At 53.0% G+C, this 23,102-nt stretch overlaps 2 protein-coding genes across 3 annotated transcripts; both read left to right on the top strand.

Moving 5' to 3' along the window:
- The first annotated feature begins 681 nt into the window (after positions 1–681).
- On the top strand, positions 682–5,723 carry WDR74 (WD repeat domain 74). The gene is made up of 11 exons (XM_084633060.1): positions 682–834; positions 935–1,041; positions 1,124–1,245; positions 1,943–2,000; positions 2,268–2,411; positions 2,782–2,883; positions 3,603–3,703; positions 4,109–4,164; positions 4,470–4,612; positions 4,781–4,837; positions 5,079–5,723. Exons 1-11 carry the CDS (start codon positions 774–776, stop codon positions 5,259–5,261), a joined length of 1,134 nt encoding a protein of 377 aa, XP_084489186.1. The 5' UTR covers positions 682–773; the 3' UTR covers positions 5,262–5,723.
- A 136-nt stretch (positions 5,724–5,859) lies between these two features.
- STX5 (syntaxin 5) lies at positions 5,860–21,573 on the top strand. 2 transcript variants are annotated; one of them, XM_084633062.1, is made up of 12 exons: positions 5,860–6,349; positions 15,082–15,198; positions 17,221–17,431; positions 17,533–17,603; positions 17,915–17,970; positions 18,356–18,426; positions 18,622–18,738; positions 18,938–18,994; positions 19,110–19,182; positions 19,413–19,513; positions 19,607–19,728; positions 19,992–21,573. In XM_084633062.1, exons 3-12 carry the CDS (start codon positions 17,240–17,242, stop codon positions 20,149–20,151), a joined length of 1,020 nt encoding a protein of 339 aa, XP_084489188.1. In that variant the 5' UTR covers positions 5,860–6,349; positions 15,082–15,198; positions 17,221–17,239; the 3' UTR covers positions 20,152–21,573. The 2 variants fall into 2 exon arrangements, with proteins under 2 accessions (XP_084489188.1, XP_084489187.1); XM_084633061.1 differs by lacking the exons at positions 5,860–6,349; positions 15,082–15,198 and adding an exon at positions 15,218–15,838.
- The last annotated feature ends 1,529 nt before the right edge of the window (positions 21,574–23,102 follow it).

Below are 23,102 nucleotides of genomic sequence, written 5' to 3'. Positions count from 1 at the left end.
CTAGAGACTCCAACTGACATCTGGGTCCCCTCTTGCTTGGTGCTGCATAAATCCTAACCAAGATCTGGGTACTGCACAGACCCTGATTGAGATTGGGTCCTCTGGCAGACACAGCAAGAGACAGTCCCTGCCCCAAAGTGGTCAGAATCTAAACAGCCAACAAAGGGCACTCTCTGCTCCCTGACTCCACATTCTCGGCTGCACCCTTGAGTGCAGCTGCTGCTTGGGGCATGACACCACGACTCGCTGCTCCATGTTGCTGAGCATCTTGCAGGACTACTACTCTGAGCTGTGCCATCATGTGTGGACGGGGATTCCCCCAGCCCAAATCTTGCCTCAACCCCTGAATTACATCAACTGCTCTGGCTCCCTTACTGCTATGATCCCCCCGCCGCTGTGGGAGGCGGGCAGAGAGTGGAGATTCTCCCCACTGTGGGGAGGGGCAAAAAGGTTGCACAGCATCTCCGCAAGCAACTCACAAAATCTGGGTTGGTCGGTCGGGGAAAGGGTGCACAATGAACAGGCAGCAGCGGGGAACGTTGCGAGTAGCACTAGGTGTAGGCAGGAAAGGGTTCGCTGTGACACCACAGACCGGAAGTGGCTTCAGCCGGACCTCTCACGCATCGCGCAGTCTAACAGGCATCCGTCTTGTGGCGTAACACCGTAAGCGGTCCGGCTCCGCACCACTTCCGTTCTCTTTCAGCACACTCCGACCCACCTGAACAGACAGGAGGAAGCGAGCCGGAGCGGATAGAGAGCCATACCGGGGCAAGATGGCGTCTTCTGCGCGCTGGAATCACGTGTGGGTTGGATCCGAGACTGGCATCCTGAAAGGTATCGGGGAGGGGGTCGTGATGGGGATGTGGGGGGGGCTGTGTCTTGTCCCATTTCCCCCACTGCCCCCGGCTGTGACCATTTCTCGTCTCTTTCCTAGGGGTGAACCTGCGGCGGAGACAAGCCACCAATTACGTGGCGGCCTCGGCGCTGCGTCGGGATGAGGGCGTCTGCGCCATGTGCTGGGGGGACCCCTCCGAGTCCGAGGTGAGGGGCCCGGGGCTGCAGCCGGGGGGCTCGGGGCGACGGGCTGCAGCAGGGGCGCCTCCTGACCACTCTCCTTCCCCAGATCCTCGTCGGCTGCCTGGATCGGTCGGTGAAGCTGTTCAGCACCGAGAAGGGAAAGTTCACAGAGTCGCGGCAATGTCTGGGCGGGGAGGGCTCGTTCTGCGGCCTGGCCGTGCACGACAGGTGGGTCCCGCGCCCCGAACCTGGCAGCTGCCCCCCAGCTCCCTCGTTCCTGTCTCCAGCTTTTTATCTGTGGGCCCATCTAACCCCAGGTTTCACCCATCCCCCGTCCTCTCCCGGGATCGGGCCTATCTAACTCCAGGTCGCTCATATTCTCTCCCTTCTGGGACTCAGACTCAGGGACTCCTCTATCCCCAAGTCTCCTCCTCTCCGTCCTATCAGACCTGTAGATCCATCTAACCCTGGGTCTCATGCAGCCACCCCCTGGATTAGATCATTTACCCTTTCCTGCTCCCTGCCACTTCCAGGTTAGACCCGGGAGCTCCTTGAACCTCATATCACAACATGCATGCACACGCCTACCTTTGGATCAGACCAATGGCCCCATCTAGCCTGCTGTCCTGTCTCTTAAAGCAGCTGATGTTGGATGGCTCACTACCCTGCTTCCAAAAACAAATACACCCATTGTGGGGTAGAGCGGTGAGAAGCATTTCTTTCACTCTCTTTAGGCAGGATATTCGAGTTCCCTTTGTGACACCCACTCCTTGTCTGCCTGTACATCCATCCATCTCACCCCCTAATTCCAGTAGTGAGTGTGGCCTGTGCCTGCTGTTAGAAACTAACAATGATTTATTTCTCTCTCCTCCCTACCTGGATTTTCTCCCTCTTCACCCCCCCACCATTTGGCCGGCATGTGCAGTTCCATCATCACCTGTGTGGAGTCTGGTCTCCTCAAGGTCTGGCGGGATGCTGAAAACGTAAGGCTCGTATGGGGAGAGGCCGGGGGCAGTGGATGCTGGGTTGGTGGTGGGGTATGGCTAAGTGGAGGATGCTGCATTCGGAAGGAATCTGAGCCGGATTAGGGCTAACACTATTTTCTCCCAGGCTGGTCCCAGGGAGCTGAGCTGTGTGGGGACAATTCCTGTTTGCTCTGTGGGGAGGGGTAAGTGCAGTGGATCTCAGTCCTGCCAGGACTCCCGCACAGTGGGGTATCATAACTCTCTCTTTTCTGCTGTCCCATTTAGGTGGAAACCCAGGTGGGGGCTGGCGTGTGCTGTATGCGCCAGAACCCGGCCCAGCCGCAGTGTGTGGGGACAGGTGGGAAGGAGAACGCTCTGAAGGTCTGGGACTTGCACCAGCCTGAGGAACCCATCTTCCGTGCCAAAAATGTGAGTGCTTGCCCTAGACATGTCCCCTACCAGCCCATGGTCTAGGGAGCCCTTGCCCTACTCCCACCTGGCCATACCCTCTATCAGCATCTGCCCTGGCTGCCTTGGGGGGAGGGAAGCCCTTGGCCTGGCCCTAAGTCTATCTCCTACCCCGTTGGGGGAGAGTCTGTCCTAACCTCACTCCTTGTTCCCTGATCCTGAGCCCCACTATACACATTCTTCCTCCCTCCGTCTCTCCCCCAAATCCCTGGCAAGATCTACGTTTCATCTCCTGTTGCTCCCCGGAGCCCAGCGCCCTCTCGGGCCATGTGGGAGCAAACCCAGCCCAGGCCTTGTGGTTCCACTTACCCCGCCTTGCCCCTCTCGGCAGGTGCGGAATGACTGGCTCAATCTCCGGGTGCCTGTCTGGGAGCGTGACCTGCAGTTTCTACCTGGCTCTGAGAAGATTGTCACCTGCACTGGGCACCACCAGGTAGGATCCTGAGGGGTGGATTGGGATGCACTGCAGGGTCTGCAGTCTGCAGGGGGGTAGGGGGGGTTAGGGTCTGGAGGAGGATGTAGGTAGGAGGATTGGATTCTGGAGGAGGTCGGGGGAGGGAGCTGGGTTGAGGTGGGAAATGGATCACGGTCTGGGGAGCCCACAGAGGGGGAGGGATGAGCAGACTGGGGTCTGAGAGGCTGGGAGTTGAGGGAGGGGGACCTGGGGAGGGGGAGATGGGAAAGGGGATCAGTCTGAGGTGCAAATGGATAGGGGATTGTGGAGCAGGGGGAATGGAGGGGAAATAGTTGGTGTGATAGGGATGTAGGATTGGGGTCTGAAGGGGTTGGGGAAGGGAATATCAGGGTCTGAGGTGCAGGGGGATTGCGGAGCTGGGGAAATGGAGGGAAGGGTTGAGCAATAGAGGTGTTAGATTGGGGTTTGGAAGGGTTGGGCAGATGGGGAAGAGGAGCAGGGTCTGAGGTTCATTGGATGCAGGGCCGGAGGAGCCTGGGGGAGGGAAGGGGAATTAGTTTGAGGTGCAGAGGATGGAGGGGTGGAGGAGCTGGGGGGAGGGGCATTCAGGTGTTTGGAGGGTTCGTATCCTGACAGCTGACCTCTGATGCCCCCAGCTCACCTGCTTGGGGCAGAGTGGTTGCCTGCCAGGGAGGGGGTGTGCAGGGCCACTTAGATGCCCTCTATGTCTCTCGCAGGTGCGGCTGTACGACCCCAGTTCCCCACAGCGGCGCCCTGTGCTGGAGGCGACCTATGGGGAGTACCCCCTCACAGCCCTCTCCCTCACCCCTGCTGCTGAGTGAGTCACTCTCCCTGCTGAGGGGGAGGAGGAACTGAACACAGTTGGGGGAAGATAGGGCAGGGCAGTGGCTCTGTGGCCTGGGGTGAGGCACCGATAACGAATGCCAAGGGCAGGCAGCTGAGAGCTATTCAGAGCTCAGCACCAGACCTCCATTTGGTTCTGTTTGGTGGGAGGCAGCACTGGCTCCTGGGTTAGAGCAGGGGGGCTGGGAGTCTGGCTCCTGGGGGTCTGTTCCCAGATCTGTGTGGAGAGAGGGGTGGAGGGGAAGGAGTTGCTGATGGCTCCTTGGTGGGTGGTGGAGTGCAGAAGTTCGGCTGGGCAGTGGGTGTCCCTGGGACCATGGGTGGGGAGTTAGAGTGGTGGCTCCCGTCCTGCCTGTGTCTGATAACCATCTCCTTGCAGCTCTGTAGTGGTAGGCAGCTCGCACGGGGACATGGCTGTCATCGACCTGCGGCAAGGTGAGCTGGGGCGTGGCTGCAGCCCACAATGCTTTGCTGCTGCCAGCCACAGGGTATGGAGGGCTCATGTTGGGAGGGAGTATGGGGTTCTGTAGGGGCGGGGGAATGGTGTTTCTCTTGGGGTAGGGGAGAAGCCTATGGGGGTGGAGGACGGATTCATGGGGGTGGGGAGTTAGGAGGTGGAGGCTGGGTTGGGGTGGAGGCTGGGTTGTCAGTGGAGAGGATGCTACTGGACCCTCTAGCTTGGATATCTGGGGGTGAGCCTGGGGGCTGGCTCAGTGATGATCCATCTCCCTCTGTGGCAGGACGGCTGGTGAAATGCCTGAAGGGCTTTGCTGGAAGCGTGCGCAGCGTCCAGTGTCACCCAACCCTCCCACTCGTGGCTTCCTGTGGCCTTGACCGCTTCCTGCGGGTACATAATATCGAGGACAAACGCCTGGTACACAAGGTGAGAGCTGCGCCCTTGCCCACCCCATGCACAGCACCCCTGCTGGTAGTGCCTCAGCTGCCATTGCTCCTGCCCCACCCCCTGCTGGGAGAGGCTGGAGCTGCAGTGATTCCCTCTTCCTTATGGACTTGTTGCTGTATCCTGATCTCTAACCCCCGTTGTTTGCAGGTGTATCTGAAGTCCCGGCTGAACTGCCTGCTGCTGACCAGCCGTGAGAGGTGGGAGGTGAGTGTGGTGGGAGCTCCATTGGTGGGGTTGCTGCACCTTTGCTGCCTCTCTCCTGGCTGCATTGTTATTGGGTTGAGGGCTGTTGGGGGCAGGGAGCTGGGGAGAGACCCCAGGGCTGGGGCCTCCTGCTCCCCTAAACCTGCTTAAGGTGGTGGGTAGGGACCCTTCCCTTGTTCTTCCATGGAGGCCCCTTCACCTAGTCAGGGGGTGCTACTTGCTTTGACTGCCTACCCCCCAGGATGAAGAGCCTGAACCTGCAGCCCCCCAAGCAGATGTGAAGGAGGAAGAAGATGAGCTGTGGGATGGCATGGAGACGGTGGCTACCAAAACAGTGCTCAAGCGCAATATGGACCCCCATGTCCGGGAGACCCAGCTAGGCAAGCGGCCCAAGAAGCAGAAGAGAACGAGCGCTGGGCCTTGAGGGGGGCAAGTGGGGAGCCTGTGCCCAAGCCAGAAAGCATAATGAACTCGCTCCCCACCCTGGCCATAGGGACTACAACTTGGACAAGGGGAAGGGAAGCTTCATGTCTCTGCTCACCAGGGGCACCAGCCTCTCCCCTGTGGCTGAAAGGGATTGGGGTGGAGGAGGGGTGGAAATGTGCCAGCCCTAGCTTGGGGTTGGCAGGGCCCTAACCTCTCAGAGAATGTGCCCCAGCTGGGACAAACATAATGCACAGGCAGGTTGGGTTGGGGGCAGCCACAGCCCCCTAAGGGGCTGGAGGGCAGAGCTGTATCTATTAAGGCCCGTTCCATGGCCCAGCTGGTGATGGGTTGGGAGAGGAGCAGATACTTGGGGTGAGGGATTTGGACCTTGCCTCTGCATCCCCAAGCTGTAATGGCCATCACACAGCAGTGTAAAAAGAACCTATAACTGTGCCTTGTCCTGGAGGTGTGTGTGTCTGTGTGTGGGGGGTGAGCCCTACTCTGCCGGTGAGTCCAGTGCCTGTGTGGGGAGGACTGCCCCCAAGGTGGGTATTGGGGGAGGGGCCCCTGTACATAGATTTCCCCCCCCATGGAGCTGTTCTGTGCCCATGCTATTGGCTCACCCTTCTCTGCCCTGCCCCCAGCAGTGGAGTCTCCTACATGGCCCCTCCTTGAGGAGCCTCTGCCTCCAGGGGGCCAGTCTCACCTGGGGCGGGCAGGACACGTGGGAGACGCAGCCAGGAGCCGCCGTGGAGGAGCCGGAGGCGGGGCCGTGCCCCCGGGCGTGGTGCAGCCGGGGCCGCTGGGAGGGGTCCGTGGGGGCAGGCCCGAGCCGGGCGGGGCGCTGAGTGCAGCGGGTCCCCACGCTAGGAACCGGGGCCGTGCTCCGGGCCAAGCCCTCCTCCCCTGGAGACTGCGACGGGGAGGTGCCGCCGGGCGCTGACCTCACAAAGCGCCCGGGGAGCGCGCGGCGTCCGGAGCCGAGGGCTCCAGGCGGCGGCAGCGCACCCATGGGCTGCATGCACTCCGGCCGCCGGGCCCGCGCCGAGGGGTCGGACGGAGCAGAGGGGCCCAGCGACACTGCAGGTGAGGAGATTACTGCCTTGGGGGGGGGGGCTACACGTGGGGGCATCCTGAGGGGCGCGGGGGGGGAATCCCTGCAGGCGCGGGAACTGCAGGCACGGGTAACCTCTGGACGAGGAAAGGAGGAGTCTACAACTGGGCTTCTAGGGGGAGGCTGTGCAGGGGGTGGGGCTACACGTGTTGGGGATCTTCAGGGGTTTCCTGCATTGGGGAGAGGGGGATCATGGGGCATCCGCAAGGAAGGGGGGTGTACACATGGTTTATGCATCCGATGAAGTGAGCTGTAGCTCACGAAAGCTCATGTTCAGATAAATTGGTTAGTCTCTAAGATGCCACCAGTAGTCCTTTTCTTTTTGCAAATACAGACTAACACCACTGCTACTCTGAAACATGGGGGATGGAGTCCCTACAGGGGAAGGATACTGGGTCCTTCATGCTGCTCCCTGATAGATAGAAATCTCTGTCAGTCTGTCCATCTGAGGGGCTCCTTTGGCCCCTGCTCCCTCCAGGTCACGCTCCTACCCCTGGGTCTGCTGGGGTCGCAGTCCACATTGCACTCTGTGTCTTTGGGTTTATTCGCTGGGGAAATTCCCATCCCTATTGTACCCAGAGCAGAGGGGAATCCAGGCATTCTGATGCCTAGCTATCCCACCGCTGTGACCAGCTAGACCCCACTGTTCTCCTAGAGCCAGGAGTAGAACCCAGGAGCTCTGGATCCCCAGCTTCCCACTGGACAACACTACTTCATGATGGCTCTTCATTTGCCTTATCTTAGAGCTTGTAAAGGTATAGAATAAATATAAAATTAGAGAATTAAAGTTAGCTTTAGTTTGACTGAAGAAATGTGTTGTAAAGAAAGGCTTTGAAGGTAATGAGCTATAGGGCCAGAAGACATGAAGTAGGGAGGATGTCTGGTTCAAAGAATAACTAATGAAATAAGGCGACATTTCTGAAGAGAAGGCCTCTGACTGATAGGGGTGACTGCAGATGGTTTTAAATAAGACAAAGAGAATCTGTTTTACAATAAGCCAACATGGCCCTTCACATTCTACACACCAGTGTTACTGAAAAACGTAGGGCCCATATGAACCCATGTTTAGCCCATTTGTAATTCTCTTAATCAGATGCTTATAAATGTTTTGTTATTGTCTGGATGTGGTAAATTGCTTATTATTTAGGCTTTGTAGGCAATTTGTTTAGAACAATTGTATAAATATCATTTGGCCTTTGGATTTAACAAAGGAATTTATAGTTAAATCAGTATCCTGATACTAGTCTGCATAAATAATAATTCCAATGTTTTGGCACCCGTGGCAGGACAAATGACAATAATTTCAGTTGTTCTAAACTCCAGAGTGAAGGGGTTGTGACCAATGCTCTGGGGCTAACATAAGAATGGCCATACGGGGTCAGGCCAATGGTCTATCTAGCCTCGTATCTTGTCGTCTGACTGTGGCCAATGCCAGATGCTTCAGAAGGAATGACTAGAAGAAGGGGGCAATTATCAAGTGTTCCATCTCCTGTTGTCTCCTCCCAGCTTCTCACAGTTAAGGGAATTAGGACACCCAGAGTGTGGGGTGGCATTCCTGACCGTTTTGGGTAATAACCATTCCTGGACCTATTCTCCAGGAATTATCTATTCATTATTTAATCCAGTTATAGTTTTGGCCTTCACAATATCCCCTGGCAATGAGTTCCACAGGTTTACTGTGTGTTGTGTGAAATTGTATTTTCTTTTGTTTGTTTTAAACCTGCTGTTTATTACTTTCATTCGGTGACCTCCGGTTCTTGTGTTATGTGAAAGGGTAAATAACACGTCCTTATGCACTTTCTCCACAGTATTCATGATTTTGTAGACCTCGATCATATCCCCTTTTAGTCATCTCTTTTCCAGGCTGAACACTCCCAGTCTTTTTAATCTCTCCTCAGATGGAAGCTGTTCCATACTCCTAATAATTTTTTGTCCTTCTCTGTACCCTTTCCAATTCTAATATCTTTTTTGAGATGCGGTGACCAGAACTGCACGCAGTATTCAAGATATGGGCATACTATGGATTTATATAGTGGCATTATGATATTTTCTGTCTTATTGTCTATCCCTTTCCTAATGGTTCCTAACATTCTGTTCACTTTTTTGACTGCTGCTGCACATTGAGCGGATGTTTTCAAAGAACTCTCCACAATGACTCCAAGATCTCTTTCTTGAGTGGTAAGAGCTAATTTAGACTCCATTGTTTGGTATGTGTAGTGGGGATTATGTTTTCCAATATGCATTACTTTGCATTTATCAACACTGAATTTCATTTGTCATTTTGTTGCCCAGACACCCAGTTTTGTGAGATCCCTTTGTAGCTCTTCGCAGTCTGCTTTCGACTTAATTATTTTGAATAATTTTGTAAAATCTACACATTGCCACCTCACTGTTCACCCCCTTTTCCATATCATTTATAAATATGTTGAACAGCACTGGTCCCAGTACAGATCTTTGGGGGACCCCACTATTTACCTCGCTCCATTCTGAAAACTGACCATTTATTCCTACCTTTGTTTCCTGTCTTTTAACCAGTTACTGATCCATGAGAAGACCTTCCTTTTATCCCATGACTGCTAAGTTTGCTTAAGAGCCTTTGGCGAGGGACCTTGTCAAAGACTTTCTGAAAGTCCAAATACGCTATATCCACTGGATCACTCTTGTGCATGTGTTTGTTGACCTCAAAGAATTCAAATAGATTGGTGAGGCATGATGTCCCTTACAAACGCTGTGTTGACTCTTCCCCCAACAAATTGTATTCATCCACGTGTCCGATAATTCTGTAGTTTACTATAGTTTCAACCAATTTGCCTGGTATTGAGTTAGGCTTACTGGCCTGTAATTGCTATGATCGCCTCTGGAGACTTTTTTTAAACAATTGCTATCACATTAGCTATCCTCCAGTGATCTGGTACAGGAGCTGACTTAAGCGATAGGTTACATACCACAGTTAGTAGTTCTGTAGTTTAATTATTGAGTTCCTTCAGAACTCTTGGGTGCATACCATCTGGTCCCGGTGCCTTATTACTCTGAGTGTATGTGTGGGTGTGGGGGAGGGTTTAGAGCTGGAGAGGGAGCAGAGGGTTGGGGAGGGGGAAGGGGGTGCGGCTGCTGGATCCAGGCAGTGCTCACCTTGGGTGGCTCTGTGCAAGTGGCAATATGTCCCTGCTGCTCCTAGGCAGGGTCGTGGTTAGGTGGCTCTGTGTACTGCCCCCACCCTGCCCTGAGTACTGGCTCCACAGCTCCCATTGACCAGGAACCAAGGCCAATGGGAGCTGCAGGGGCGGTGCCTGTGGCCAGAGGCAGCATACAGCGCCACCTAGCTGCACCTCTGCCTATGAGCAGCAGGGACAGGTCGCAGGGAGATTCATGAGGTGAGTGCCGCCCGGATCAGGCACCCTGCATCCCCTCCTGCGCCCCAACCCCCTGTCCTGTGCCCCCTCTCGCACCCAATCTCCCTCCCAGAGCCTGCGCTCTGTACCCCCTCCCACACTCCAAACCCCTTGTGGCCGTTCCTCCGCCTAGGAGCAGTAGGGACATGTTGCTGCTTCCAAGGAGCCATGTGGAGGCAGGTAGGGAGCCTGCCAGACCCGCACCAACCGGACTATAAACTGGACTTTCAATGAAGATCAGAAATGCTGGTTTATAGAGCTTTCCGGTAGGTAAAGTGCCAGATAACACAGCTTTTACTGTATATATACAGTAATAAGTCTAATTCTATACTGCCAGTAGAGAATTCTCTCCCAAAGAGAAATTCAGTAACATAAGGGGAATAGAGAGAAGTAGTTTGGATACCTATGTAAAAGAATGCTTGGCGGAGCACAGCAGGGATCCATTCTTCACACAATGCACAGTCAGCCTGTGGAACTCATTGCCAGGGAATGCTGCAAAGGCCAAAAGTAAAACTAGATTTTAAAAAAAAGAATTAGATAAGCTCATAGAGGATAGGTCGAACAATGTCTATTAGCCAAAATGGTCAGAGATGCAAGCCCATGCTCTGGGTGTCCTTAAATGTCTGACTGCCAGAAGCTGGGACTGGACAACAGGAGATGGATCACTCAGTAAATTGCCCTTTTCTGTTCCTTCCACCTGAAACATCTGGCACCGGCCACTGTTGGAAGACAGGATACTGGGCTAGGTGGACCAATGGTCTATCCCAGTATGGCCATTCTTATGTTCTTATGAATGCCACAAATAAATTCCGGGCAGAGCACAACAAAGGTCTGTTGAATGCCGTAAATAGATAAATTATTGGCAGGGCATGGCAGAGGTCCATTGACGGCCATTGGAATTTTAAAGAGTAATGCCCAAGGGAGACCATGGAGAGAACAGTAGTTGTAGTTACAGAATAGGTGCAAAAAAGCACAAAGTTAAGCTAGTAACCAAGAAATCATCTGATGTGTCACTTTGGGAGATAAGTGATTTAAGGAAAAAGAGCAAGGAGCTAAAAGGAACTGTTGCGCAAATTAACACTGCATAGGTGGTGAGGACTACCACCTCTGTGGTTTTGTCCCTAGAAGCCTTTACAGCCATTCTGAAGGAAAATGGGCCACTTTCCCAAGAACGGTCTGTAAATAATCAATTGTACGTGACTGCTGCAGAGACTACAGAGACAATCTGATTTGCATAATTTGACTATGGACAATTTATTCAAAATCACTAAATGGAAATAAGGGGGTTCCACTGGAACTCGACTGCCTCCAAATTTACCAGTGGGGAATCTAATCGCGGCATGGTTGTGTAAAAATAATTAGAGCAGTGCAAGGAGAGTTAAGCAAACATGTTTTTTAAAAAATGGAAATAAATTTGTGTAATTATGTAAGGTTTTAAGGCCCTAAACCAGCGCTCCTGGTTTGTAGAACCCTATTTTGTGTGGTTTAAAATTAGTTGGTTTTAAAAGATTTCACTAAAAATCTGTTTGAATTTTTCATTCAAAGTTGCAAAACAGACAGACACTTTTTGCCAAACACAGGTAGCTCGTGTTATTTAGCTTTGCTATTTAGCATTTAAACCTTTGGGTACCTCAATGCTTTTATAAAGTTAAAGATCCTTCTAAATAAGGGCTAGAGGATGTGGCAGGGGCGGCCAGAACCTGGCTAGTGGGGAGAGACCCTGATCCTATTGTAGTAATAAAACAGCAGGTAAATGAATGAAGAGACAGTGCACTCCTGGGGCAACAGCAGCAGAAAGGAATACAAAAGACACAATGTCACTTTGGTAAGAGTACATGGAAATTCTGTAAACACAAAACAGTTACACTTCACATGAAAATTGATATATGGCTAATATAATGTTATAGAAAATAAAAAATTCTAGTTAAAGTATGGAAGGAATGTGCATTTCCCCCATGGAATATGTAAAAGGGGTAAAAGAAACATAAATGATTTATTTCAATAAAATCCTCTAAAAGCTCCAAAGAGGAGCCAGAATAGGTTGTTTTTTCTTTTTCAGATGGCTGTGTACTTTGGAAACAGAAGCCAACCCAGAACCAAGGAAGATTAGTGAATATAAGAAACGGAGCTTAACCATTAAAAATCTGTCCAAAAGTTTTGTTTAACTGTCGTGTAAAATAAATGTTATTAAGGGAGTGAAAACCTACATGGCAGTGTTTTATAAATGGAAAAAGAATAATTCTACTAAAGCTAATTGAATACAGGATTAAAATGCCTTAAAATGAAAACAAATCCAAATAATGGCTTAGGGTTAAATCCATTAAGGAGATACTGTATAATAATGGTTAGCTTATTCATGCACCAGCTTTATTGAATTTCACTCATTTGCAGTCCCTGGAATTTGGTCAAAAATGCTTAAATACTATTAAAAGGACTTTATGGACAAAAATTTAAGCTTTAAAATGTTGAAACCTGCCATGGAGGGGCAGCAGCAAAACTGAGGGAACTAGTAAAATTGGCATCGAAGCTAAACTATTTGGGACTGGTATGTCACTTTGAAATCAAGCTGAAATAGAGTGGCTGTGGGAATATACATTTTAACAGAAGCTAGCAGCAGAAAGATTGCATCCATTTAAGAAGGAACAATCAGTTACACACATACAAAATAGGAAATGACTGCCTAGGAAGGAGTAGTGTGGAAAGGGCTCTGAGGGTCATAGTGGACCACAAGCTAAATATGAATCAACAGTGTAATGCTTTTGCAAAAAAAGCAAACATCATTCTGGGATGTATTAGCAGGAGTGTTGTAAGCAAGACACAAGAAGTAATTCTTCAACTCTACTTTGCGCTGATTAGGGCTCCAGTTCCGGGTGCCACATTTCAGAAAGGATGTGGACAAACTGGAGAAAGTCCAGAGAAGAGCAACAAAAATTATTAAAGGTCTAGAAAACATGACCTATGAGGGATGACTGAAAAAACTGGGTTTGTTTAGTCTGGAAAAGAGAAGACTGAGAGGGGACATAACAGTTTTCAAGTATGTAAAAGGTTGTTACAAGGAGGAGGAAGAAAAATTGTTTTTCTTATCCTCTGAGGATAGGACAAGAAGCAATGGGCTTAAATTGCAGCAAGGGAGGTTTAGATTGGACATTAGAAAAAACTTCCTGTCAGGGTGGTTAAGCACTGGAATAAATTGCCTAGGTAGGTTGTGGAATCTCCATCACTTGAGATTTTCAAGAGCAGGTTAGTCAAACACCTGTCATGAATGGTCTAGATCAGTGGTTCTCAAAGCCGGTCCGCCGCTTGTTCAGGGAAAGCCCCTGGTGGGCCGGACTGGTTTGTTTACCTGCCACGTCTGCAGGTTCGGCTGACCGCGGCTCTCACTGGCTGCGGTTTGCCGCTCCAGGCCAAGGGGAGCTGCAGGAAGGGCGGCCAGCACGTCCCTTGGCCCACACCACTTCCCGCAGTGGGAAGTGCCTGTGGGAGCTGCGATCAGCTGAACCTGCGGACGTGGCAGTTAAAAAAAACTGGTCCGGCCCGCCAGGGACTTTCCCTGAACTTTGAGAACCACTGGTCTAGATAATTAGTCCCGCCACGAGTGCAGGGGACTGGACTGGATGACCTGTCCAGGTCCCTTTTAGTTCTATGATTAAATGAGGAAGTGTTTTCAACAAGAGGTAGCATCTAGGGTATTGTATCTTAAAAATGAAGAAAGTAAAGAATATATTGAGAAAAAGCATGATGTAATTTAATTTTTTTTTTCTTTTTTTGAAATGCACAAGGTAAAATTAAGTCGCTATCATGAAAGGTAAAAAGCAAAAGCAATAATATGCATAGTATATTGTAAATACATGCTGTATAAAATAAAAGCATCCTTAAGTGACAGAACAAAGAAGGTTGCCCTCTTTTATGACCACAGAAAACTTAAAGATTAGGTACAAGGGAGGTAATCCTCATTGGTGCAGGGTAAGAAAGGAACAAGAGTCCAATACCATGAAGTTTGTGGGGAAAAAAGCCTTGGCCAGAGTGTTAACAGTGGGAGTACTGGAAAGCTCTACAACACATATGGTGTTGCATGGCAATTACAAGGTTTGGAAAGCCCCAGAACTGGACTGCTGTTTACATTTGGAGGACACTTACATAGACAGGTGTAATATCTTACTGACCCTTGTCAGCATGTAAATACACTCTGGGGGAGCAATCTCCAAATTGCACAGTACAGCTGAGACGCTGCTGGGAAGTTGGTGAAGCAAAAACTATCTGTGCTGGTAACGGCAAAGCAAGCTTATAATGTGGGACTACACATCCATAGTAATGGTGGTCATTTAACATTTTGGTAATTACCAGTGTTATTGTGGTGATTATTCTAATTCTATATTGCAAAGTTTGGCAGTTGTATAAAATTGTAGAAGTATGTTTGAATGCTTAATGTAGTAAAACCCACATGTATGTAGGGTTTCAAAGTGGGGAATGTAGAATAAATAAAAATTAGAGAATTCAAGTTACCTTAGGTTTGTCTGAAGAAATGTGTGTGGTAAAGAAAGGCCTTGAAAGTAATTAGTTACAGGGCCAGAAGGCATGAAGTAGGGAGCATATCTGGTTCAAAGAATAACTAATGAAATAAGGAGACATTTCTGAAAAGAGGGCCTCTGACTGTTAGGGGTGACTCAGGTGGTTTTAAATAAAACAAAGAGAATCTGTTTTACAATGAGCTAACATGGCCCTTCCCACACCAGTGTTATCGCAAAAATTAGGGCCCATGTAAACCCAGGTCCAAAGGAAAAACTGTTGGACAGCAGAAAGAAGGGGACAGATAGAGAGGAAAGACCTGGGGGAGAAAGGAGTTTGTAATCTTATCTGAATTAAGACTGGGAATAAGGGTGACCTGTTTCCAACTGTTTTTTAGCTGAAGTCAGTACCTGGCACAGACATCACTTATTAGTTAAAGGGTAGAAAAAAGTTAAGTCTTAAAGGGTTATTTGCTAATACCTGCCTGGCTATATTGTAGCTGACCAATGTGGGTATATGTACCCACGGGGTTTAGCCCATTTGTAAGTATCTTGATCAAAGGCTTATAAATGTTTTGTTGTTGTCTGGATGTGGTAAATTGCTTATTATTTGGGGTTTGTAGGCATGTTTAGAGCAATTGTATAAATACTATTTGGCCTTTGGATTTAATAAAGAAATTTATGGTTAAATCAGTGTCATGACAATATCCTGCATAAATAATTCCAACAAAAAGGAAGGATGGGTGACGCCTGGGGTATGCATGTGGTCTGGTCAAGATGCTGATAGCCTACGCTCCTCCATTGCAGACAGCAAGCTCAGGCCTAGGTGCAAGCAGCAGCTGCGGATCGCGGACCCAACCCCAGAGGTGCATTCATCTGAGAGCCTCAAGATCCGCGTCATCTGGAGACGTGTCTCCATCTTTGGTAGCCGGCGTGATTCCATAAGGAGCACCAAGAGCACTACCTCTGCCACCACGCTGCCTGGGGCCAGCGATTCTGGCCCAGAGAGCCGTCCCGAGGCCGCCAAGGCCAAGGAGGCCAAGGCCGAGGCCGCTGGGGAAAAGCTTCCATCCTAGACGTCTGCCCTGCTGCTAGCAGAGAGGGGGAATAAACATAACTTTTACAGCTGCTTCTGTGCTGGGCTTACTGCCCCCTGGGCTGGGGAGCAGAGCCCCATGGCAGGGTGTGGGCTCCCTGGCCACCTGCGGAGCGTGTGTGTGGTTGGGGGGACAGCAGCTCTGCACGGGCAGTTTCAGAGCTGCCTGGGCTGTGGGGGGCCCAGTGCCCTGCAGGGCGGGCAGAAGTCGCTGAGCCTGCAGCCAGGGGCCGGGCGGGGGCTGCTGCCCTGGGGCGACCCGCGCGAGCTCCACGCCCCACCGGGGTTACGAGAGGTCAGAACTGTCGATGGCAATCGCGGCCCCTTTAAGAAGCCGGTCCCCGGGGAGGGGGCGTGGCACGTCTCGGCGTGACGTGCTGACGCGTTACGTGAGGCGTACGTGGCAGTGACGTTGTACCCGGCCGGTGGGGTCTAGGTTGCAACGACCAGAGATAGATCCGCGTCTCGGTGAGTCGGGAGGCGGGACTGGGGCCCCCAAACCCTTTCCCCCTCGGGCAGGGGTGGGCCCAGATGGGGCAGCCCCCGCCCCTGCGTGTTCCCTCCAGGGGCCCCCCGGCTCCCCCTCCCCCGCTCTGTGCTCCCAAAGGGGCCCCCCCCGGCTCCCCTCCCCCCCGCTCTGTGCTCCCCACACGGTCCGTCTCCCTCTTTCAGGGTCTGCCCCCGGCTGATCCTTACAGCATTACTTCTCCCTGCTCCCCCACCCCGCGGAGTCTTGTCCCCAGCTCAGAGCCCCCTGCCCAGGCCCCCTGCTCTGGGGCCCAGTGGGTTAGGGCGGGGGGCTGGGAGCCAGGACTCCTGGGTTCTCTCTCTGGCTCTGCCACCTAGCCGTTATTTGCTGTTTTGTGGAAGTCGCTCCCCCCACCGCCGCTCTGTGCCTCACTTCCCTTCTCTGTTTAGTGGGGTTTGCGACACTGAGTGGTTTGCAGAGAGGGGGCTGTGGGGCAGCACTCAGCAAGTGGCCTGAAAAAGGGGGGTATACAGGGGTAGTCAATAGGCTGACCGTGGGTCAAATCTGGACCACCAGGCACTTTTGAACGGACCACAAAATCTTTTTATTTATCTGTTATAATCACTATAGTTATTGCAATGTGAAAAATGTTTCTCTGAAGTCTGGACTTGACTATAGCTTGAGCAAGAAACGTGGACCTTGACGAAAAATAGTTGACTACTCCAACATATGGACAGAGGGAACCAAGTGCCTTCAGTATTTATTTACTTTGGGCTCTGTTGGGGAGTCTAGCTCCCAGTCCCGCCCCCTTCCTGCCTCTGTTTGTATGGAACTGTAATCCAAATGGCCTGATCCTGACACTGGCTCCTGCTGCAACCATCTCTGTCACTCAGTGTTGTATTGTCTGTATGGGGCTTGGCTGGGGCTGCTCACATGGGGACTGGACCTCACTGAAACCTGGGGCAAGATAACACAGATACCTCTGGGGGGCTTCTGCAGCTGTGCAGTGGAGCAGGGGGTCTCTCCCTGCTGTACATGCCTGGCTCTTCCCTTGCACTCTGGGCATCACAAAGCATTCTCCTCTCTGAACTGCAGATGAACTGCTGGGGAAGCCCTTTACATCCTCCTCTGAGCTCCTAGGAGCCTGGACCCCTGTCTGGATCTTGCGTCAGGGCAGCTCCTGCATGGGCAGGCAGGGGTGTCTAGGAGCTGCCTGACTGCCTTGCTGCAGTGAGAGATGTATGGACCAGAGGAGGTGATGTGATAGTGATTGTGCTTGAGGAGTGGGGGAGGGACAAAGGGTTAATAGGGACAGGTGAGAGGGGTGTTTGTTCTCTGCCATTAACCAAGCCCCTGAGCCTATGGTCTCCCCTCTCCGTAGCGCCAGGTTATGAGCCTCAATGAATACGAGAAAACGCCACGGCTCTAAGAACACGGATCAGGGTGTTTATCTGGGACCTTCGCAGATACAGGAGCTGCCCCCGCCTGCTGCCACCACTGTTGCCTCCTCCCTGTCATTCCCAGACACTATGTCGTGTCGTGATCGTACCCAGGAGTTCCTTTCCGCCTGCAAGTCCTTGCAGAGCAGACAGGTGAGTCCTTGTTTCCTGTGGGGTGTCAGGCCCACGCCTTCCTAGTATGAGGGATGCTCAGCCCCAGAACACCTGAGTTCAGTCTCTCTTTCTCCTTTCAGAATGGGCTACAGCTGAACAAACCCACTCTGAATGCCATGCGCCAGAGGAGCGAATTCACCGTCATAGCCAAGTGAGTGGGGCCAGAGTGACCTGGTCCTGGAGGAGGGCTGGGCCAGTCAAGGCTTGGGGAGGGGGCTCAGCAGCTGGATAACCTGGGAGTATGTGGTGCTGGCTCAGGATCAATGGGCAAGGAAGGAACCTTGTGGGACGGTAAGGCAGGCCGCCTGGCCTAGAATGGGGTTGGGAGGGAGTTGTCCTGGAGGTCAGGGCTGGGGTAATAAGGGAGTGCCCTGCTGGTGTGTTTAGTGAGCAGGCCCCAACTAGGGGAGCACAGACCCTACCCCACCCTTTACTTTGGTCTTCTGTTCTACCTCCACCCAGGCGCATCGGGAAAGATCTCAGCAACACCTTTGCCAAGCTGGAGAAGCTGACCATCTGTGAGTGGGGAGAGAGGGAGGGTAGGAGGGGACTGCCTGGGGGTATGGGCTCACACATGGAGGGGCTACTGATGGCACTGGGGCTTAACATGGCTTCTCGCCTCTTTATAACCATTGTGAACTAGAGACACAGACTTGTCTCACTCAGCTGGGATGGGCTATGGGGCTGCTGGGGAGCAGTGAGGGAGGGTAATTGGTACTGCACCTGCATGTGTGCGGGGCTGTTAGCTCTGATCCTGGGGGCCATGATAAAGCAGGGCACTTGCAGTGGAGGGAAGAAGCCGAGACTCCTGTGAGCTGGCCTTGGGGTTGTCCCCATCCCCACTGCCTGCCAGGTGGGTTGGCCTCACAGAGGACACACCTTGACCTCGCCCTCTGTCCCCAGTGGCTAAGCGGAAGTCCCTGTTTGACGACAAGGCGGTGGAGATAGAGGAGCTGACGTACATCATCAAACAGGTTAGTGTAAGCTAGGCTAGCATCTCCTGATGGCTGAGACAGAGGTGACCTCTTTATTTGGGAGGTGGGGTGGGCAGGAATGAAAGGATCCAGAGCCTGTGAACAGCAGCCCCAGCTGGGTGGGAGCCAAAGGGCAGCTGGGATCGGGTAGGGGTGTGGGCCTCAACTGAGACTGGAGCAATTTCCCTCCCCCAGGACATCAACAGCCTGAACAAGCAGATTGCCCAGCTGCAGGATTTTGTGCGGGCCAAGGGCAGCCAGAGCGGGTGGCACGTGCAGACCCACTCCAACACCATCGTGGTGTCGCTGCAGGTGAGGGGGAGTGGAGCCGCTAGAGACAGACATGGGGAGTGGGTGGCGCTCGCAGCTGATGAGGGAAATGGGGTGGCTCTGAGCTGATGGAGGGGGAATGGATTGTGGAGGGGGCTGTGGTTTTGAGCTGGATGTGGGAATAGTTGAGTCAGGGCCCTGCTCCCAGCTGCCTTTTGACCTTTCACTTCCTCCCTTTCAGTCCAAACTGGCCTCAATGTCCAATGACTTCAAGTCAGTGCTGGAGGTGAGAACGGAGGTAAGATCTGAGTGCGTCTCCTGTCCGTCCGTCCCCCCCCATGGGGAGAAGTAGCATACCGAGACCCCGCCTTCCCCCATCTAACCCCAGCTCCGATCTCTCCTTGCTCCCCTAGAACCTGAAGCAGCAGCGGAGCCGACGTGAGCACTTCTCCCGCACCCCAGTGCCCCTTGCTGCCAGCAACCTGGGTGAGTCCAGAGCCCCTTGTCTTGGGAGGATGCTTGGGGGAGGGGGTTGGCGCACCCTGTGCGGGGGCATAGCGTTCATCTTCTAGGGAAGGGAGACCAGTAGGTAACTTCCTGTGTGGAGGCAGGGCTAGCCCTCCCCTCTCTGGGAGCCTGGAGTACAGAGGCCTGGGGCTCGGCTGTGGGGCTCCCCAGTCTCCGGCAGCCCTGACTGCACTGGCGTCTCTCTGCAGGCGGCTCCGCGATGCTGCAGGATGAACCCCGGCGGGCGGGGGATGTGGCCATTGACATGGACAGCCGGACAAGCCAGCAGCTGCAGTTGATTGACGAACAGGTGCTGGTAGGGGGAGATGGGGAGGACTGTTCCAGAGACAGGATGTGGGGGATGAGGGCTGCCCCAGGCACTGACTCCCCTTTGCCTCTGTAGGATTCGTATATCCAGAGCCGGGCGGACACCATGCAGAACATTGAATCCACCATTGTGGAGCTGGGCTCCATCTTCCAGCAGCTGGCGCACATGGTTAAGGAGCAAGAGGAGACCATCCAGAGGTACCAACTTCATAGGCATGGCTGGGCAGCTTCTTGCTCACTTCTCTGCAGCCCTAATGGAGGGCTCATCCTCCATTCCTGAGGCTTGGAACCAGCTCCCCACACAGAACAGTGGCCATCTGTAGCTCACCCACGTGGGCCCTGGGGGCAAGCTTCATCTCTGCCACACACACAGCCTGGAGCTCATCCTCTGGGGCTAGGCCTGGTGGATGTGGCAGCCCAGGGGCCCTATCACTCAATTGTTTCCCCTCTCCCCTCCGCAGGATTGATGCCAATGTGGAGGATGCCCAGCTGAATGTGGAGGCTGCGCATTCTGAGATCCTCAAATACTTCCAGTCAGTTACCTCCAACCGCTGGCTCATGGTCAAGATCTTCCTCATCCTCATAGTCTTCTTCATCATCTTTGTGGTGTTCCTGGCCTGAGCTGTCCCCTTGCACCTGCCCTCCCCCAGCACTTGGAGACCCCGTCCTGTCTCTGGCGGAGCCACTTGTGGACATGTATGCACTGGACTCTTAGTTCTCACCCAGGTGGGGCAGCCTGGTGCCAGAGGGGCTCTCCCTCCTCATGATGTGACCTGTGCACTCTGCTACAGCTCCGGGAACCCCCAGGCTGGACGTCCCAGGACTGAGTGAGGGCAGGCAGGTGCCTCGGTTTCCATGTATGATAGCGCCAGGACTCTGCAGCAAAGGGTGCTGACACCAGTGTTGGAGGAACCTCTAGTGTTGGGACTCTCACCAGAGCCCACCTCACACCTCGTGTGGGGCTTCCCCTCCCCCTATCCTGCTCAGGGGCTCACCAGCTGTCTGCAGCCAGGACTAACTTCCCCCACCCCAGCACTCATCACCTAGCAGCTCTCTGGTGTGCATGGGGAAGGGGTTGCCCCCTGGACGTGCCTTCGCCAGCCCCGTGGGGCATTTGGCTGAGTGACAGGTTAGCCCTGTGCCCCCCATCCTAGTTTTATTTTGTGTATTTAAGTCTCATCCTTCTCCCATAGTTATGGGGCTGCCCCAAGCACAGAGTCCCCACTCTGCACCCCTCCGTGGCCACTTGGGCGCCACTGCAGCTGGGGCTGGCCCTGACAGTTGGTTAGGTCTGGCTGTGTGGCTGTCAGTGCAGAGGGAGAGGTGGGTGTCTCCCACCCCCACTGTTGCTCTGTTGCCTAAGTAGCACCACGCACTGGCCTTCCCCAGAGAAGCTCCTGCTGCCATAGGTGCTCTGAGCCCTGCGCTGATGGCCCACTCTGGGAGGGGGGCGGCCAGCGCTGGGCTCCTTGCCCCTGAGCTGTGATTATGGCGGGGGCGGCAGAGCTCAGTCCCCTCCACTCTGCTCCCTGCAGTGAGCTGTGTGTGGCTCCTTCCCTTAACATCGTAGGAGGTGCTAGGCCATGGTGCCCCCCTCACCATCTCTCTATGGTCTTGCTAAACCCCAACCCCTTATGAGGTGATACCCCTTCCCCCAGCAGAGTGGGGAGGGGCAGGGGCCTTATTCCTCCCCCTGCTGGCACTCTTGCACAATGTCCTGTCCAATGGTTTATGTAAATAACGCTGCCCTGGCCTAGCCCAGGGCCCTTGGGGTCTGATCATGGTGGCTGCGATGACCCCTGGTCATGACCCTGCTGTGACCTCAGCTCCCCTTCACCCCCAGGATTCTTCCCCACAATCACCTGTCTTAACATTCCAATGTGGGTGCTGCCCCCTCTAGCTAATGAGAGCCCCTTTGCAGTCAGGTGATGGGGGAGACACAGACCTGTGGAGAAGAGGAGGGGTGTAACCTGCCCCTTCCTGGCTGGGAGGAGTGAGCGCAGAGTCAGTCTGGAAAGAAATTAAAGCTTGACTGTAACCCCAGCCTGCTGCCAGCCATATGTCTCCTGCGGGCTGGGCCCTGGGGATGGCACGGGGCTGTGGGGAGGGATGCCACTCTTGTCCTGGGTGGGGAGACCAGGGGGTCATGTCCACAGGCCCAGCTGCCTCCCTGAGGTCTCTGCGCTCTGGTCTCCTCCTACCTGGAAAGCTGCTGGGAGTGACCTGCTGGTTCCTGGGCTGAGCCTGCTCCTTGCACCTCTGAGCTGGTAACCAGCTGGCCAGCTTCCCTCTTGCATTGAGGAGTTGGACTGTGTCCTCTGTCCGAGAAAAGTGGAAATGGGAGAGACTGGGGCCACGCAGCCCCCTGCAGCTGCACTGAGGTCAGTCTGCGCTGCCCTACCACGTGGGTCAGCTGGGTCTGATCCTCTGGGGTTTGGATGGAAAGAGGGAGATTGGCCTGTGCTTGGCTGCTGCTTCCAGCTGGAACCTGCTGATTGCTGTCTAGGAGAGATGGCAGAGGGAGAGGAACACCAGGTCCTCACCTGGGCTGAGCTGACGGTGGTGGGGGGAGACTGTATATAAACCAGATGCTGGGATGGGGGCAACAGGGCTGCTGCAAATAGGATAATTTAATAAGTGCTGGAGGGGGTGCTGGGCACCAGCAGGGGGCCAGGCCTAGTGGCAGCAATTCAGTTTCTTCTCAGAGCATCAGGTATCACAACCAGGAAGGAGCAGACATGAAAGGAGAGACCCCTTGCAGGGGATGGGTGGAAGGTTCACGGAGAAGCTTACTCTGGTTCACTGAGAGGTTAATGTCCTGACAAGCCCCACAGTGCAAGGCAAAGTGGGTGCCATAGTTTCAGGGTAATTTCAACTGTATCCCCCCTGTGGTCCACTCAGGTCTCCAGCTTGTCCTGCTCCCTCCTCACTGGGGTTTTAAGGCTGCTCAGCCTTACACTGTGATATCTCCAGCAAGCCAGTTTGTCTTACAACCAGTGCCTGAGGACTATGACCAGCGCATTGCCAGCAATTACAAGTCACCATGCAGCTCTTTAAGCACATGTATTCTTAAGGTAAAAGCGTAACAGAGAACATCTTTTAAAAAAAGATCCTAGACTAGAGGCATGCTTATACTGGAGATCACCCATCTCTCTTATGGGGCCCCCAATCGGCTAAAGTCTTTCCAAATGTTCCACAAGGGTTGGGGTCCCCCCTCACTTAGACAGAAAGTCCTGTCTGTTTGCTGGATCAGAGAAATGGCCCTGCGTCAGTTTACCTTTGTAGAGCAAAACCCCTTTTGTTGTTGGTTCTCTGGAAAAACCAGATTGGACCAGATATTCAAACCTCCCCATGGGATTGTACCTCTCTGGAGGTGTTTACAACCTAAGCCTTAAGTAATTCATCTTAATCGCCCCCTGGGGTATTGGTTCCTGGACGAGCTGGGATAACCGTCCCCCCATGGAGTGCATACAGTTCCTGGCCCACAGTGATACATAAAGCATTAATGTGATATGGTCATTTAATATGTTATGGTCCCAAAAGATACTGTCTGGGGCATGTTTTTGGGAAAT

The sequence above is a fragment of the Lepidochelys olivacea genome, assembly GCF_965140295.1.
Source record: "Lepidochelys olivacea isolate rLepOli2 genome assembly, chromosome: 7".
Classification (NCBI taxonomy): Eukaryota; Metazoa; Chordata; order Testudines; family Cheloniidae; genus Lepidochelys; species Lepidochelys olivacea.
Note: the sequence above shows the minus strand (reverse complement) of the source record. Positions and strands in the feature narration are given on the sequence as shown.

What these genes read in the sequence shown, in the direction of transcription:
- WDR74 (XM_084633060.1), top strand. Translation starts at nt 774, where the DNA reads ATGGCGTCTTCTGCGCGCTGGAATCACGTGTGGGTTGGATCCGAGACT. An exon ending in CGAGACTGGCATCCTGAAAG is followed by an intron (nt 835 to 934) that starts GTATCGGGGAGG and finishes TCTCTTTCCTAG; the next exon opens with GGGTGAACCTGCGGCGGAGA. An exon ending in TCCCTCACCCCTGCTGCTGA is followed by an intron (nt 3,704 to 4,108) that starts GTGAGTCACTCT and finishes ATCTCCTTGCAG; the next exon opens with CTCTGTAGTGGTAGGCAGCT.
- STX5 (XM_084633062.1), top strand. Translation starts at nt 17,240, where the DNA reads ATGAATACGAGAAAACGCCACGGCTCTAAGAACACGGATCAGGGTGTT. An exon ending in TGACGTACATCATCAAACAG is followed by an intron (nt 18,427 to 18,621) that starts GTTAGTGTAAGC and finishes TCCCTCCCCCAG; the next exon opens with GACATCAACAGCCTGAACAA. An exon ending in CCTTGCTGCCAGCAACCTGG is followed by an intron (nt 19,183 to 19,412) that starts GTGAGTCCAGAG and finishes GTCTCTCTGCAG; the next exon opens with GCGGCTCCGCGATGCTGCAG.